This window comes from Mobula birostris, chromosome 7, assembly GCF_030028105.1.
Source record: "Mobula birostris isolate sMobBir1 chromosome 7, sMobBir1.hap1, whole genome shotgun sequence".
Classification (NCBI taxonomy): domain Eukaryota; kingdom Metazoa; phylum Chordata; class Chondrichthyes; order Myliobatiformes; family Myliobatidae; genus Mobula; species Mobula birostris.
The window spans coordinates 177,338,938-177,352,541 of NC_092376.1; the positions used below are offsets into that span (position 1 = coordinate 177,338,938).

Below are 13,604 nucleotides of genomic sequence, written 5' to 3' on the forward strand. Positions count from 1 at the left end.
GGGCTAAGATGAGGATAGCTACGATTGGCTCCAGATGGACCAATTGGACCAACAGACTGCCTCGTTGCCAAACCGCGAGTAATAGCTGTCACTCAATTGGGTTCCGTGATAGGATTGGGGATACTGTGCGGTGACATCGCAGAGATTGGCGCAATCGGAACCAATCCAAGGGTAACAGGCGGGACGGTGTGTAGTGGTGTCTTGTGGGATAGTCGCTGGAGGTCTGGAGGAGTTGCGGAGCGCTGTCGGTTTTGTCGCGGTATCGCGTCCTAGTCGTCGGTGGAACGGGCACAAAAAGCGGTCAAGATGCCGGAGAGAGACAGTAAGTGGCCGGGATCTACGCTGCCAGGCGAGCGGGAGGGTGGGTGGAGTGGGCCCGAAGCTTGCGGCCTGGTGTTTGTGAGGAAGGCGACACTTGCATATAAACAGGAGCAGTCGCAGGTGTTGGCGTGATCGGAACGGAGGGTTTGACACATTATATTATGTTCAGGATGTGAATTGTGTTTAATATCACTTGCATATGTCGCAAAATTGTTATTTTGCGGCGTTGCAATTGCTTACTTTCGTCTCAGCCCGAAATGTCGATTATTTATTTACCCTCCATGGATGCTACCTGACCTGCTGAGTTCCTCCAGCAGTTTGTGAGGTTTGATTTTGTCCAAACTTTGGTTTGCTGCCATCCATACAGGTTTTTCATTGCTTTAGTACTTTGAGGTAGTATAGAGCGAAAAGGCAATAAAAATTGCAGAAACTAGTGTTAGCCTCCCCTCCCCGGACCCTGCCTACACTTCTCGCTGCCTCGGTAAAGCAGCCAACGTGATCATACAAAGGCGTTCTCTATTGATCTGCGAAAATAAATTCAAGTCTTCTTTATGCCTTTTCAAGTTGGTGCTTGACATCTGATTTTTTTTTTTTGAAAAGATGTCTTCACCAGCCCAAAGGTATTGATATTTCCCGTTGAAAATGCCAATGCCCTTGAACAGAAAAGGCTACACAAAGCAACACACACAAAAGGCTGGAGGAACTCAGCAGGCCAGGCAGTATCTGTGGAAAACGTTTTGGGTTGAAACCCTTCGACAGGACCTGTACTTTTTTTTTTCCATAGATGCTGCCTGGTCTGCTAAGTTCCTCCAGCATTTTGTGTGTGTTACTCAGATTTCCAGCATCAGCAGATTTTCTCCTGTTTGTGACAAAGAGGTGGATACAGTGGGTAAAGCTCTCGCCATCAATAAGCTCATCTACAAGGAGCGCTGTCAAAGGAAAGCAGCATCCATGATCAAGGGCCCCCACCATCCAGGCCATGCTGTCTTCTCAGGATCCCCACCACCAGCTCCAGGAACAGTTATTGTCCCTCAACCATGAGCCAGAGGGGATTACTTCACTTGCCCCATCACTGAACTGTTCCCAAGACCTATGGACTCACTTTCAAGGACCACTCATCTCATGTTCTCAATATTTATTGCTTATTTATTATATTTTTATTCTCTTTGTATTTACTGTAAATGCCTGTAAGAAAATGAATCTCAGGGTTGTACATAGTGACATATTTGTACTTTGATAATAAATTTACTTTGAACTCACCTGATATATTTTTCTGTCACTACAGATGAGCCGTTTTCAAACCCTCTGGCGCCTGATTCACACGAGATGGAAGATCCTCGGTCACTGAATCAGTGAGTGTTCAACAGCTGTGGAAGTGGAACCACTGTTCTCCCAGAGAAGCATTCACCACAGATGTATACTGTTTGGTGCTCGTGCCTATGCGTTCCCGGGTATTCACTTTGAGAGGACTAGAATATAAGAGCAAGGATGGAATGCTAAGGCTTCATAAGGCATTGGTCAGACCGCACTCAGAGTATTGTGAGCAGCTTTGGTCTCCATCTAAGAAAGGATGTGCCAGTATTGGAGACGGTCCAGAGGAGGTTCACAAGAATGATTCTGGGAATGACAGGATTAGCGTACGATAGCTCTCGGCCTGTTTGCTGGAGTTTTGAAAAATGAGGTGGGATCTCATTGAAACCTATCAAATATTGAAAAGCCTAGATAAATAGGCTTGGAGAGGATGCTTCCTGTAGTGGGGGAGTCTGGGATCAGAGGGCACAGCCTCAGAATAGAAGGACATTGCTTTAGAACAGAGATGAGGAGGAATTTCTTTACCAGAGTGCGGTGAATTTATGGAACTTATTGCCACAAACAACTGGAGGCTAAGTCATTGAGTATATTTAAAGTGCAGGTTGATAGATTCTTTATTAATCGGGGTGTCAAAGGTTATGGGGTGAAGGCAGGACAACAGGGTTAAGAGGGAAAATAAATCAGCCATGATTGAATGGTGGGACAAACTCAATGGGCCAAATGGCTGAATTCGGCTCCTATGTTTTATGGTCCACCACATGTATTTCACAAATTTCTGTTCTGCTTTACTCCTCTATTTGTATGTGTCCAAGTCCTGATCATAACAATGTGTCTGCCAGAAAGCTTAAACTGGGGAGTAAGTTTGCCTTTCAGCAGGGTAATGACCTGAAGCACACTGCCAAAGTAACCATGGATTGCCGTCATATGAAGGAAATTGATACTTTGAGTGGTTCAGTCAGAGTCCTGACCTTAACCCGATCAAACATCTCTGGCAAAACCTCAAGATTGTTGTTCACCGCCACTTCCCAACTAACCTCCATAGCTGTTTTCCAATTGAGGTGTCGAGCAAGTTTGAAACCAACAAGGATGAGAGCAGGAACAGGCAGGCATTCATTTCTGCCTGCCTGCGTTTGACTTGTGTTCCTCTCTGTTTCACTATCCGCTGTTAGTGGAAAATGCAGGAATTTTGAGATCCAGGTTGTCAGGATTGATTGGCGAGGCTCATGGCTGTGAACTCATTTTGGGGGACTTTGGGTTCATGTTGTATGTGTTCCTGGATCCTGGTTACTCTGTGTTTTAGAGTGAGCGGTTTGATGGGGGTGATTGATGCAGAGTGGCTTGCTTTGGTGAAGAATGGCCCTGTGCCTGCAGTGGGCTAACGGTGTGAGGCTGAACTGAACGAAACTGAATACGCCTGGACTCCTGGTTTGATGGTTGATATTCTGTGTGTTGTTCACTCACTTGTTGCCATTTGTGCAATTTAGGTTTTTTTTGTGTGTTGGGTGTTTGATGTTTTCTTGGACAGGTTACACGATGTTTCTTTATTTCATGGCTGCCTGCAGGGTGATGAATCAGAGTTGTATTGTGTATACATGAATGTACTTTGAACTTTGAACCTAGCACAGCTTGAGCAATTTTGCAAGGAGGAATGGGGTAAATCTTGCTCTATCATGCTGTGCAAAGCTAATAGAGACCTATCAAAAAAGGCAGTAATATCTGCAAGAGGTATTTCAAGTAAGTAATTAACTATACTTCTGAACTCCTGACATTTAAGTTTTTGAATGTTTAACTTTTCATGTTTTAAAATTTTCCCGTTTTTTTGGGCTCTATTGCAAAAAATGAGCATGTGATTCACAAATAGAAACTCTCAGTTAAATTGCTCAAAATCCCTGGCTGTAGTACTCGTTTATATGAACAAAGGGTTGGGGCTGAGTAATTTTACAAGACACTATACAGTTGGTGTATATGGCAGATGAAGTTGACCCTAGCCTTTCCATCTTTTCCTGTGTACGTACATCTATTGATGCTTCTGGACACATCTTCAATGATGTTCCTGGAATCATCGGGTGTTTCGGGTCTTTCAACATCATACAGCCTCCTCCAGGTGACCCAGCCGCGGCTGATCAGACCCCAGCTTGTGTCCAGATGGCTAGCTACTTATGACTCCATGGCTCCCCACTTTTGAGCCACAGCCATCTTGAGGCCCTCTCTGTCGCATCGGTGGTACTGTGGATGGCTCTCCTCTTCCTCTCTCCCTCGATGCCCAAATCACTGAAGGCTCTAACTAAGGAACGGGCTACAAATCCCCTACAACCAACCTCCACTGGGAGACACCTCGCTCTCCATCCAGCCTGCTGACAGTTGCTGACCAGTCCTGCGTACTTGGAGAGCTTCCTTTCAAAGGCCTCTTCCAAGCTATCTTCCCATGGGACTGTCAGCTCCAGCAGCACCACTTGCTTAGTAGACTCAGACACGAGGACAATGTCTGGTCGCAGGGTGGTGGCTGCGATATGGTTGGGGAACTTCAGCTGCCCTTCGAGGTCCACCAACAGCTGCCAGTCCCTTGCAGAGGTCAGAATGCCTGCAGATGTTCTTTTGGCAGGTATTGGCTGCTCCCCAGCTCTGACAAAGTCTCTATTTCCTGAGGAGACTGAGGTCCTTTAACATCTGCCGGACGATGCTGAGGATGTTCTACGAGTCTGTGGTGGCCAGTGCTATCATGTTTGCTGTTGTGTGCTGGGGCAGCAGGCTGAGGGTGACAGACACCAACAGAATCAACAAACTCATTCGTAAGGCCAGTGATGTTGTGGGGATGGAACTGGACTCTCTCACAGTGGTGTCTGAAAAGAGGATGCTGTCTAAGTTGCATGCCATCTTGGTCAATGTCTCCCATCCACTACATAATGTACTGGTTGGGCACAGGAGTACATTCAGCCAGAGACTCATTCCACCGAGATGCAGCACTGAGCGTCATAGGAAGTCATTCCTGCCTGTGGCCATCAAACTTTACAACTCCTCCCTTGGAGGGTCAGACACCCTGAGCCAATAGGCTGGTCCTGGACTTATTGCATAATTTACATATTACTATTTAACTATTTATGGTTCTATTACTATTTATTATTTATGGAGCAACTGTAATGAAAACCAATTTCCCTCGGGATTAATAAAGTATGACTATGACTACTACTAATGCTCTGCTTGGAGGGTCGGGACCGCTTTACCCACTCAACTCCTGCGCTGATGGCTTCAGCGATGGTCTTCAGGACCTGATCATGCCTCCACCTGTACCGTCCCTCACCAAGTGCCCTTACGCAGCCACTGAGAATGTGCTCCAGGGTTCCTCGCTTGGAGCACAGTGGGCACGCAGATGACTCTGCCTTGCCCCATGTGTGCAGGTTTGATGGGCTTGGAAGCACATCGTACACTGCCTGGATGAGAAATTGGATGCGGTGTGGTTTGGCTTTCCAAAGATCAGCCCAGGTCACTTTCCTCTCAACTGCATTCTCCCATCTTGTCCAAGCTCCCTGTTGCTTCATTCCCACTGCCTTGCAGGCTCTCATTTCCTCCACTACTGTTCTCACTTCCTCCTGAACTAGACGACGCCTTTCCTTCCCAATGTTGTCCATCTGGGGAGTTGGAAAGGATCCTAGCCCAGCTCGGCCTCTTGCGACCACTCCCACCAGCCTCCTGTGATGCAGCCTCTCCTCTGCCCTCCACTTCCTGCCAGTACTTACTTGGATCCCTGCTCTAGCCACCTTCTGGTCACTTGAGTCCCTATACTGTAGCACTTCTCTGGCTCTTGTTACCTTGAATTCTTCCTCCAAGGATTTGAAGGGCAGTTGCAGTTTGTTGTGGTGTCCATAGAGTGCGATGCTGCTCAGGCTCTTTGGCAGCCCCAGCCATCTCCTGAGGTGGTTGCTAACCCTCCTCTCTAAGGTTTCGACTGTCGAGATCAGAACTGCATAGACAAGAAGGGGCCACAGGATTCTGGGAAGAATGCCATGCTGATACACGCAGGCTTTAAACTTCCCAGGTAGGCCAGATTTGTCCACAGATTTCAGCCAGCCATCCAACTGGGTGCAGGTTGCCTGAATGGATGTTGTGTCCCTTAAAGAGCTGTCAAAAACTTTGCCTAAGCTCTTGACTGGCTTTTCTGTGATGGTTGGGATGGCTGTGCCTGCGATGCTGAACCGGAACTTGTTCTCCACCTTCCCTTTCCTCAGCACCATTGATCTTGATTTGGCAGGTTTGAAAGGCATCCAGACCCACTCCACCAGCTTTTCGAGCCCTTGCAGAATCCACCGGCAGCCTGGGACTGATTCTGTGGTGACTGTGAGGTCATCCATCCTGATAGGTGGTTGCCGTTGAGCCGAATTCATTCTGGGCCCTCTGCACTCTGGTTCAGCAGACTTAGTGAGCATGTTCATGAAGGTCTTTGAGCTAAAGTGTTAAATCTGTTTCTCTTTCCACAATTACTGCCTGACTTGCTGAAGTGTTTCCACCATTTACTGTTTTTATTTGTGGGAATCCATTCTTGTTGTAGATTTCATAGCTCACGTGCATCACTTCCTGAAAAGTCAAGAAATAACCAAATTAATTCAAGGAGTTGTTGCTTCCTCCCTGGAGAGAATCAGGAGCACCAAGTTTCTTGAAGCGTACATCAAAAATGATCTCACCCGGTCCCTCAACACCACCCCTGTAGTCAAGAAAGCACAGCAGCGTCACCAATTCCTGAGGAGATGGATGCAAGCAATACTTCACGCTTCCATTCTAACCATGTTTTACCGGAGCATCATCGAGAGTATCCTGACCAGCTGCAGCACCATCTGGTCTGGGAATTGCAAGACCCTGCAACGGATTGCGAGGACTGCTGAGAGAATTATCGAGGTCTCTCTCAACCCTACCCAGGCTGTAAACCAGAAGCTCTGTGTTTGCAGAGCCTGCACTTTGTCAAGCACCCCTCCCATCCGACCCACCATCTCTTTGACCTCCTACCATCAGGCAGAATGTATCACAATGTAAAATTAAGGATTGTTAGGCTGGGTAACAGCTTCTTCCCCAGGCTGGGAGACTTCTGAACACTCAGTACACACTATTTATGACAATGCCAGTAACAATAACAGTTGTGTATTTAATACTATGTCATATATGCACTTCATGTCAACTTGTACATCGACAGAATATCCTTTTTATCTGTTGATATTATTTTATGTGATATATGTACTGTTCTGCACCTTGGTTCCTGGGGAATGTTGTTTCACTTAGCTGCATACATGTGTATTGTTGAATGACCCTAAATGTGAACTTGAACTTGGCAATGCATTGAGAAACTATTGTTACACTTCTGTTAAAATTGTACTGTTGCTTTTCATAGGTCGAAGCTGACCAATGAGGACTTCCGAAAATTACTGATGACCCCAAGGTCAACGCCATCATCGGCTCCACCTTCAAAAACTCGCCAACATGAGTGAGTATAATGAGATGCTCAAGAGTTTTGAGATCAGTCTGCTTATGTGAATGGCAGGGGAGTGGGACTAAATAGGAGAAGATGGATCAGCTCATGATAAAATGGCGGAGCAGACTCGATGGGCCGAATGGCCTACTTCTGCTCCTTTGTCTTATGGTCTTATGGTTATTTCCAAATGTTTGTTTAATTTTTTTTTTTAGTTGTACAGTTGCAATGAAGCTTTTAGTTATCTGGCATAGTTAAGACTGTGCAAAGCTTTTTTGGTTGGCCTTGTGTTGAAGTTTTTTATTCCTGTAAACATACCCTCTTGCAGGGAAGCCCCAGACCTGTAAATAGGTAAACCCAACAAGGGTGCCAGGGCTCTTAGCAAGCCCAGAAACCTATACAGTTTACCACTTCTTCATGTGTCTAAACCCTGGAACCCTATAACCAACAACACTGTCGATACACCTCCATCAGAGGAGCACAGTGGCTCAAGGAGACGGCGAAGCACCATCTTCTTGAAGAGAATTAACAGATGGAAAGCAAATGATAGTTTTGCCAGCAAAGGCCATAACTATAAATGCAGTGGATTGCAGTTAATTAGGACACATCAGGACCAGTACATTTTGGCCGAAATAAGTGGCTACTCCAATTAGCCAAAGTTTCATGGAAACCGTTAAAAGGTGTAAAAAATAAGAGACAATCTACTGTTTAACTGAGTAACAAATTATGTATTTAAATGAAACAGTACAAATTATACTATAAAACTGTGTATTGGTTCCTAATATATATCAACACTGGAATTCATCCAGTGTACGCTGTTGTATACTTCTGACAAATGAACAAAATTAGCGCAGGCACCTAGTGCAGATAATATATTGCTTCTGACGATTGCCTTCTCCAAATTTCTTTTCATTGTAACATCCAAGGTGATTGTCGATGCCTTCAAATTCTTCGTAGGTCCTAACTTGCTGAAGTAGTGGAATTGTTTCATTTTCATACTGGGCCATTTTTCGCATCTCCAAGCTTGAATACTTGAAACTTTTGTTAACAGTTCGGAATTGTCTTGTTCTTCTTTCTTGCCAACTATCAGTTACAAAATCACTGCTTTTTGAACACAAACACACACAACTGACGATATTTAAAAACTGATTACTCTAAGTACGGTGTCGTGTCTAACAGCCACATAAGTGCACGCAGCTGTTGCTTGTTAGAAACTGTTTGGCAGCAGTCTCCCATCCCAATTAGCAGCATAGTGTCCCAGAAGGGAACCCCAGCTATTTTCTCTATTTTTGTTCTTTGAAAATTGTTCCAAATAAGCAGTTGCCTTGATTAACCGGAACCCACTGTGTTTGTATCGTGGAGCAGACTTGGCCACTGATGGTGATTATTGACTGCAATGTACACAGTCTGGTATAGTTCTGCCTCACCACCGGCAGTTGGGGGGCAGACAGTAAGATTGTCCCTGTCTCCCTGTTCTCCCATTCTCATTTGTACTACTCCTCGTAATCTCCTTGCCCTCCCTCCCCCAGTCCCCACAGCTCTCCTGGTTCTACATCACCTACCAGCTCTTTTCTCTCCCCTCCATTTCACATCTTCCCTTGACATTTTCATCCCTGATGTGAGGATTTGACCTAAACGTCGACCATCCCCTTGGCTTGCTGAGATCTTCCAGGAGTTGGGTTTTATTTTCAACAATGAAATTATAATGTTACTATATTGCAATGTCCTGCTGCTGCAAACCCACTTTCACAATACCTGCCAGTGATTTTTAAACCTAATTCTGATTCTGTCCTTGGGGTGAATAGTATATATTCAGTTGAGGAGGAGTACAGTAAACCTGTAAGCAATTTAGGCGGAATCAGCTGATTTTGCCTGGGAAGAATCTACTTGGAGCATAATTACTGGCACGAAGCGTTTTGGGAGCATGGTGGGTTCTGGAGCTGAGTAAAGAGGGATTGCAATCTGCCCATTAATCACTCCCATTTGATAGGCCATTGGTGCGAGTGTAATTGAACATTTGCTAATGTCTCATCACAGGATGCCGAGGGAATACAACGAGGAGGACGACCCTGCTGCCCGCAGGAGGAAGAAGAAAAGGTAAGCTTAGCAGAATTGCTTCAGATGGTTTTGGGCTGCGAGTAGTCAAGTTCCACACGGGAGAATTTGGTTACAACTTCATATCAAGATTGTAAACAGTTCAAGGTAAACTTCTTATCAAAGTACATAAACGTCACCATATGCAATCCGGAGATTCATTTCTTGTTGGCATTCACAGTAAATACTAAGGAAAAAATAATAATAAATAAGCAGTTAATACTGAGAGTAAGAGTTGAAGAATTGTTGAAAGTGAGTCTACAGGCTGTGAGAACAGTTCAATGATGGGGTAAATGAAATTGAATGAAGTTAACCCCTTTGGTTCAAGACCCTGATGGTTGAGGGGTAATAACTGCTCCTGAACCTGGTGGTGTGGTTCCTGAGGATCCTGTACCTCCTTCCTGATGGCAGCAGCAAGAAGAGAGCACGTCCTAGGTGGTGGGGGTCTTTGATGATGGGTGCTCCTTTCTTGTGGCAGCACTCCATGTCGATGTGCTCGATGGTGGGAACGGCTTTACCTCTGATGGATTGGGCTGTATCAACTATTTTTTGTAGTCTTCTCCATCCAAGGGCATTGGTGTTTCACAACCAAAGTGCAAATGAAAACAAACTGTGCAAGTGAAAATAAATAAAACTGATGCAGCGATGGAAGAGGCAGAGATATTGGAGCGTGTTTCTGTTCTGCTTTCTCACTTTGCACATCAGAGCCCATTTTAAATTACATTCAAGCATCAGCATCATTGGGATCCAAATTAAGATTTTCTCAAGCATTTAGCTGGAGTTTTCCTTGGTTAATGATAAAGTGATGATGTGTTGTTTTTGAATCCAATGGAAAAAGGCAGCGATTGAAGCCCATGTCATTGGGTATATTTAAATTGGAGGCTGATAGTTTCTTGAAGGTATCAAATGTTACGAAGAGAAGGCAGGGGGATGGGATTGAGAATGGTTGAATGGCAATGACATGATGGGCTGAATGGCCTAATTCTGCGCCTCTCTGATAATATTGAAGCATGCCATTGTTTTGCTTGCATCCAGTTACTACGCAAAGCTGCGGCAGCAGGAGCTGGAACGCGAGCGCGAGCTGGCTGAGAAGTACCGTGATCGAGCACGGGAGAGACGAGATGGCGTGAACAAAGACTATGAGGAAACTGAGCTCATCAGTACGACGGCAAACTACAGAGCCGTTGGACCAACTGCTGAGGCGTAAGTACAGTTTACATTCCTTCTGTCAGAGCAATGACACAAATCCTAATGGTCGTAATCTCTACATTTAGAACAGTTTTTTAATCTCAGCCAATTGAAATATAATTTCCATATTTAAAAAAAACATTTCTATAGACGTTGCCTGACCTGCTGAGTTCCTCCAGCATTTTACGTGTGTTGATTTGGATTCCAGCATCTGCAGAGTTACTTGTGTTAAAAATGATTATTTTTATTACCTACTTATTTATAGATAAAAGGGCAGAATCGGCCCTTTCGGCCTACCGAGCCACACAGCCCAACAACCCTGGTCTAATCACAGGACAATTTACAATGACCAATTAAACTACTAACCGGTACATCTTTGGACTGTGGGAGGAAACCCATGGGCACATGGGAAGGAAAGTATAAACAATCACGAAGAAATGGCAGCTCATCAACTTGGATCTAGGACCAGTAATGGTTGTGTTTCTGACTTAAGACCATCTCCACTTCTGGGGCATAAACTACTGACAGCAGCTTGCCAGAGTCCTCTATCAGTCTACCCTAGGTGTAGCCCGTCAAAGATTCTTCCTCTCTCAGAGATGAGGTAGTTGGCGTTTCTGTAGCCCTGGGTTTTTAATGTTACAGGGTTTCTAGCGCTCTTCCTCTTGCAGTTGGGCTTGGGACTGTCCATGGCGGAGTTTATGTTTGTGTCACTGCTCTAGTACTCCAGATGCAGCAACTGATGATCCGCAGGCGTTAACTTCAAATCCCACCACAGCACCTCTTGGAATTTAGATTTTATGAACAGAATAATGTTTTAGTATCTTCAGATCTCTAGTGAAGAGCGACTTGATTATTTTAAAGCCAAATCTGGTTCATCTATTTTTTCCAGTGAAGGGAGTAAGCCATTGAGCTCTTTGTGACCTTTAGGTGACCCTGAAGACCCAAGTCATGTCATTGAATCTTACTTGCCCTTAAAATGTCCCAGCATGCTGTTTGTTTTCATCATGAATACTACAGCAATTTAAATGGGTATTTCAGTGCCTTGTAAATAAAGTAAACCCTTTTAATTGGCATCTTGATTGATGTGGGGTTCTGGGAGATATTTGTTTAACCGATTAGATTAACTCTTCAAGTCAGGTTTAGAAGATACCATTTGGAAAACGTTACTTTCTAGTTTCCATTTTCCACTTTGCACACCAAAGTTCATTTTAAGTAACATTTTACCGTCAGCATCACCAAAAACCAAATTTGGAAAGATAAAGAGTTTTAGCACAGTATCTGGTGTAATGCTTTACAGTGCCAGCGATCCGGGTTCGATTCCTGCCACTGTCTGTAAAGAGCGTGTACATTCTCCATGTGACAGTGTGGTTTTCCTTCGGTGGCTCCAATTTCCTCCCACAGTCTCCCACAAAGACACGTGGATCAGCATTAGTAATTTGTGGGTATGCTATGTTGGTGCAGGAAGAATGGCTACTCCCAGCAGAATCCTCACTAATTTGATTTGACACAAAACAAAGCCTTTCACTGTATCTTTCAATTTACATGTGACAAATAAAATATAAGGATTAGCTTTATCTAAACATCAATTTAAACCCTTTTAATTCCAGCCTTCATTGATGGGGCGTTATGGTAGATCTACAACAATTATTTTAACTCTTTAAATCAGATTTAACAGACATAATTTGGAATAAATGATCTACAATATAGCACTGTATTCATATAGCCAAATTATATTGGCTGTGTATGGTGGGAAAATTAGGTTTGTGTGAGTTTTGTGTTGACTTTAAGTGATCGAGCTGTAACTCTCTATCTTTTCCTTCTGTTTGTCGCAGGGACAAGTCTGCAGCAGAGAAGAGGCGGCAGCTCATCCAGGAGTCCAAGTTCTTGGGTGGTGACATGGAGCACACTCACTTGGTGAAGGGGCTGGATTTTGCTCTCCTGCAGAAGGTTAGTAGTTGCCCATTTGATGATCTCTAAAATTTGGGAGTCTTTCAGAAGTCAGTATCTGATGCTTGCATTCCAATTGCTGTAAGCTACTTTGAGAATATAAAGTTCAAAGTAAATTTATTATCAAATTTTATATATGTCACCATGTGCAACCCTGAGATTCCTTTTCCAGTGGGTACAATCAGAGAGTCTGTAATAGCTTTAACAGGATCAATGAACGATCAACCAGAGTGCAGAAGACAACAAACTGTGCAAATGTCAATATAAATAAATAGCAATAAATAATGAGAACATGAGATTAAGAGTCTTTAACGTGAGATCATTGTGGGAACATTTCAATGATGGAGTAAGTGAGTGGATTTAAGAACATGAAGGTTGAGGGGCCATTACTGTTGAACTTGGTGTTGCGAGTCCTGAGGCTCTTGTACCTTCTACCTTTTGACAGCAGTGAAAAGAGAGCATGGCCTAGGTGGTGGGGATCTCTCACGTTGGATGCTGCTTTCCTATGGCAGCATTATATGTAGATGTGCTCAATGGTTAGGAGGACTTTACCCGTGATATACTGGGCTGAATCCATTACTTTTTGTAGGATTTTCCGTTCAAAGTTATTGGTGTTTCTATACCAGCCTCTCCACTCTCCATTACACATCTGTAGAAGTTTGTCAAAGTTTTAGGTGCCATGCTGAACCTCTGCAGACTTCTGAGAAAGTAGTGGCGCTGCTATGCTTTCTTTGCAATCGCACTTGGGTACTGGGGTACAGGACTAATCCTCTGAAATAGTGACGCCCAGGAATTTACAGTTTCTAATCCCATTCACCTCTGCTTCTCCGATGAGGTCTGCCTCATGGACCTTCGGTTTCCCTCTCCTGAAATCTACAATCAGTTTCTTGGTCTTGCTGATATTGAGTGAGAGGTTGTTGTTCAGCTAAATGCTCAATCTCCCTCCTGTATGCTGATTCATAATCACCTTTGATTTGGCCCACAACAGTGATGTCCAGCTTAATACCATGATCGGTGGGCTTTGATGTACAGAGGGATCTGGGTGTGCAAATCCATGGCTAACTGAGAGAGCAATAGAGGTTCACATTGGTTGTCATTCTTTGTATGTTTGTGTATAATTTTTTGTAAAATTCTGTTGTACTTAATTCTTGCCAAAGCCTGCGAGAAAATGAATCTCATGACCTTAAGACATAGAAGTAGAATTACACCATTCGACCCATCAGGTCTGCTCCACTGTCCTATTATGGCTGACTTATTTTCCCTTTTAACCCCATTCTCCTGCCTTCCCCCC

The 13,604-nt window shown here is 44.3% G+C and overlaps 1 protein-coding gene across 1 annotated transcript in view; it reads left to right on the top strand.

Annotated features, from left to right (window-relative positions):
• The first annotated feature begins 183 nt into the window (after positions 1-183).
• ik (IK cytokine) overlaps positions 184-13,604 on the top strand; it is a 61,355-nt gene continuing 47,934 nt past the window's right edge. Inside the window, exons 1-6 of the mRNA XM_072264158.1 lie at positions 184-322; positions 1,607-1,673; positions 7,007-7,099; positions 9,122-9,181; positions 10,214-10,381; positions 12,199-12,313. Of these exons, the coding sequence (XP_072120259.1) occupies positions 307-322; positions 1,607-1,673; positions 7,007-7,099; positions 9,122-9,181; positions 10,214-10,381; positions 12,199-12,313 (519 nt within the window). The 5' untranslated portion in view covers positions 184-306. The remainder of the gene's footprint in view (positions 323-1,606; positions 1,674-7,006; positions 7,100-9,121; positions 9,182-10,213; positions 10,382-12,198; positions 12,314-13,604) is intronic.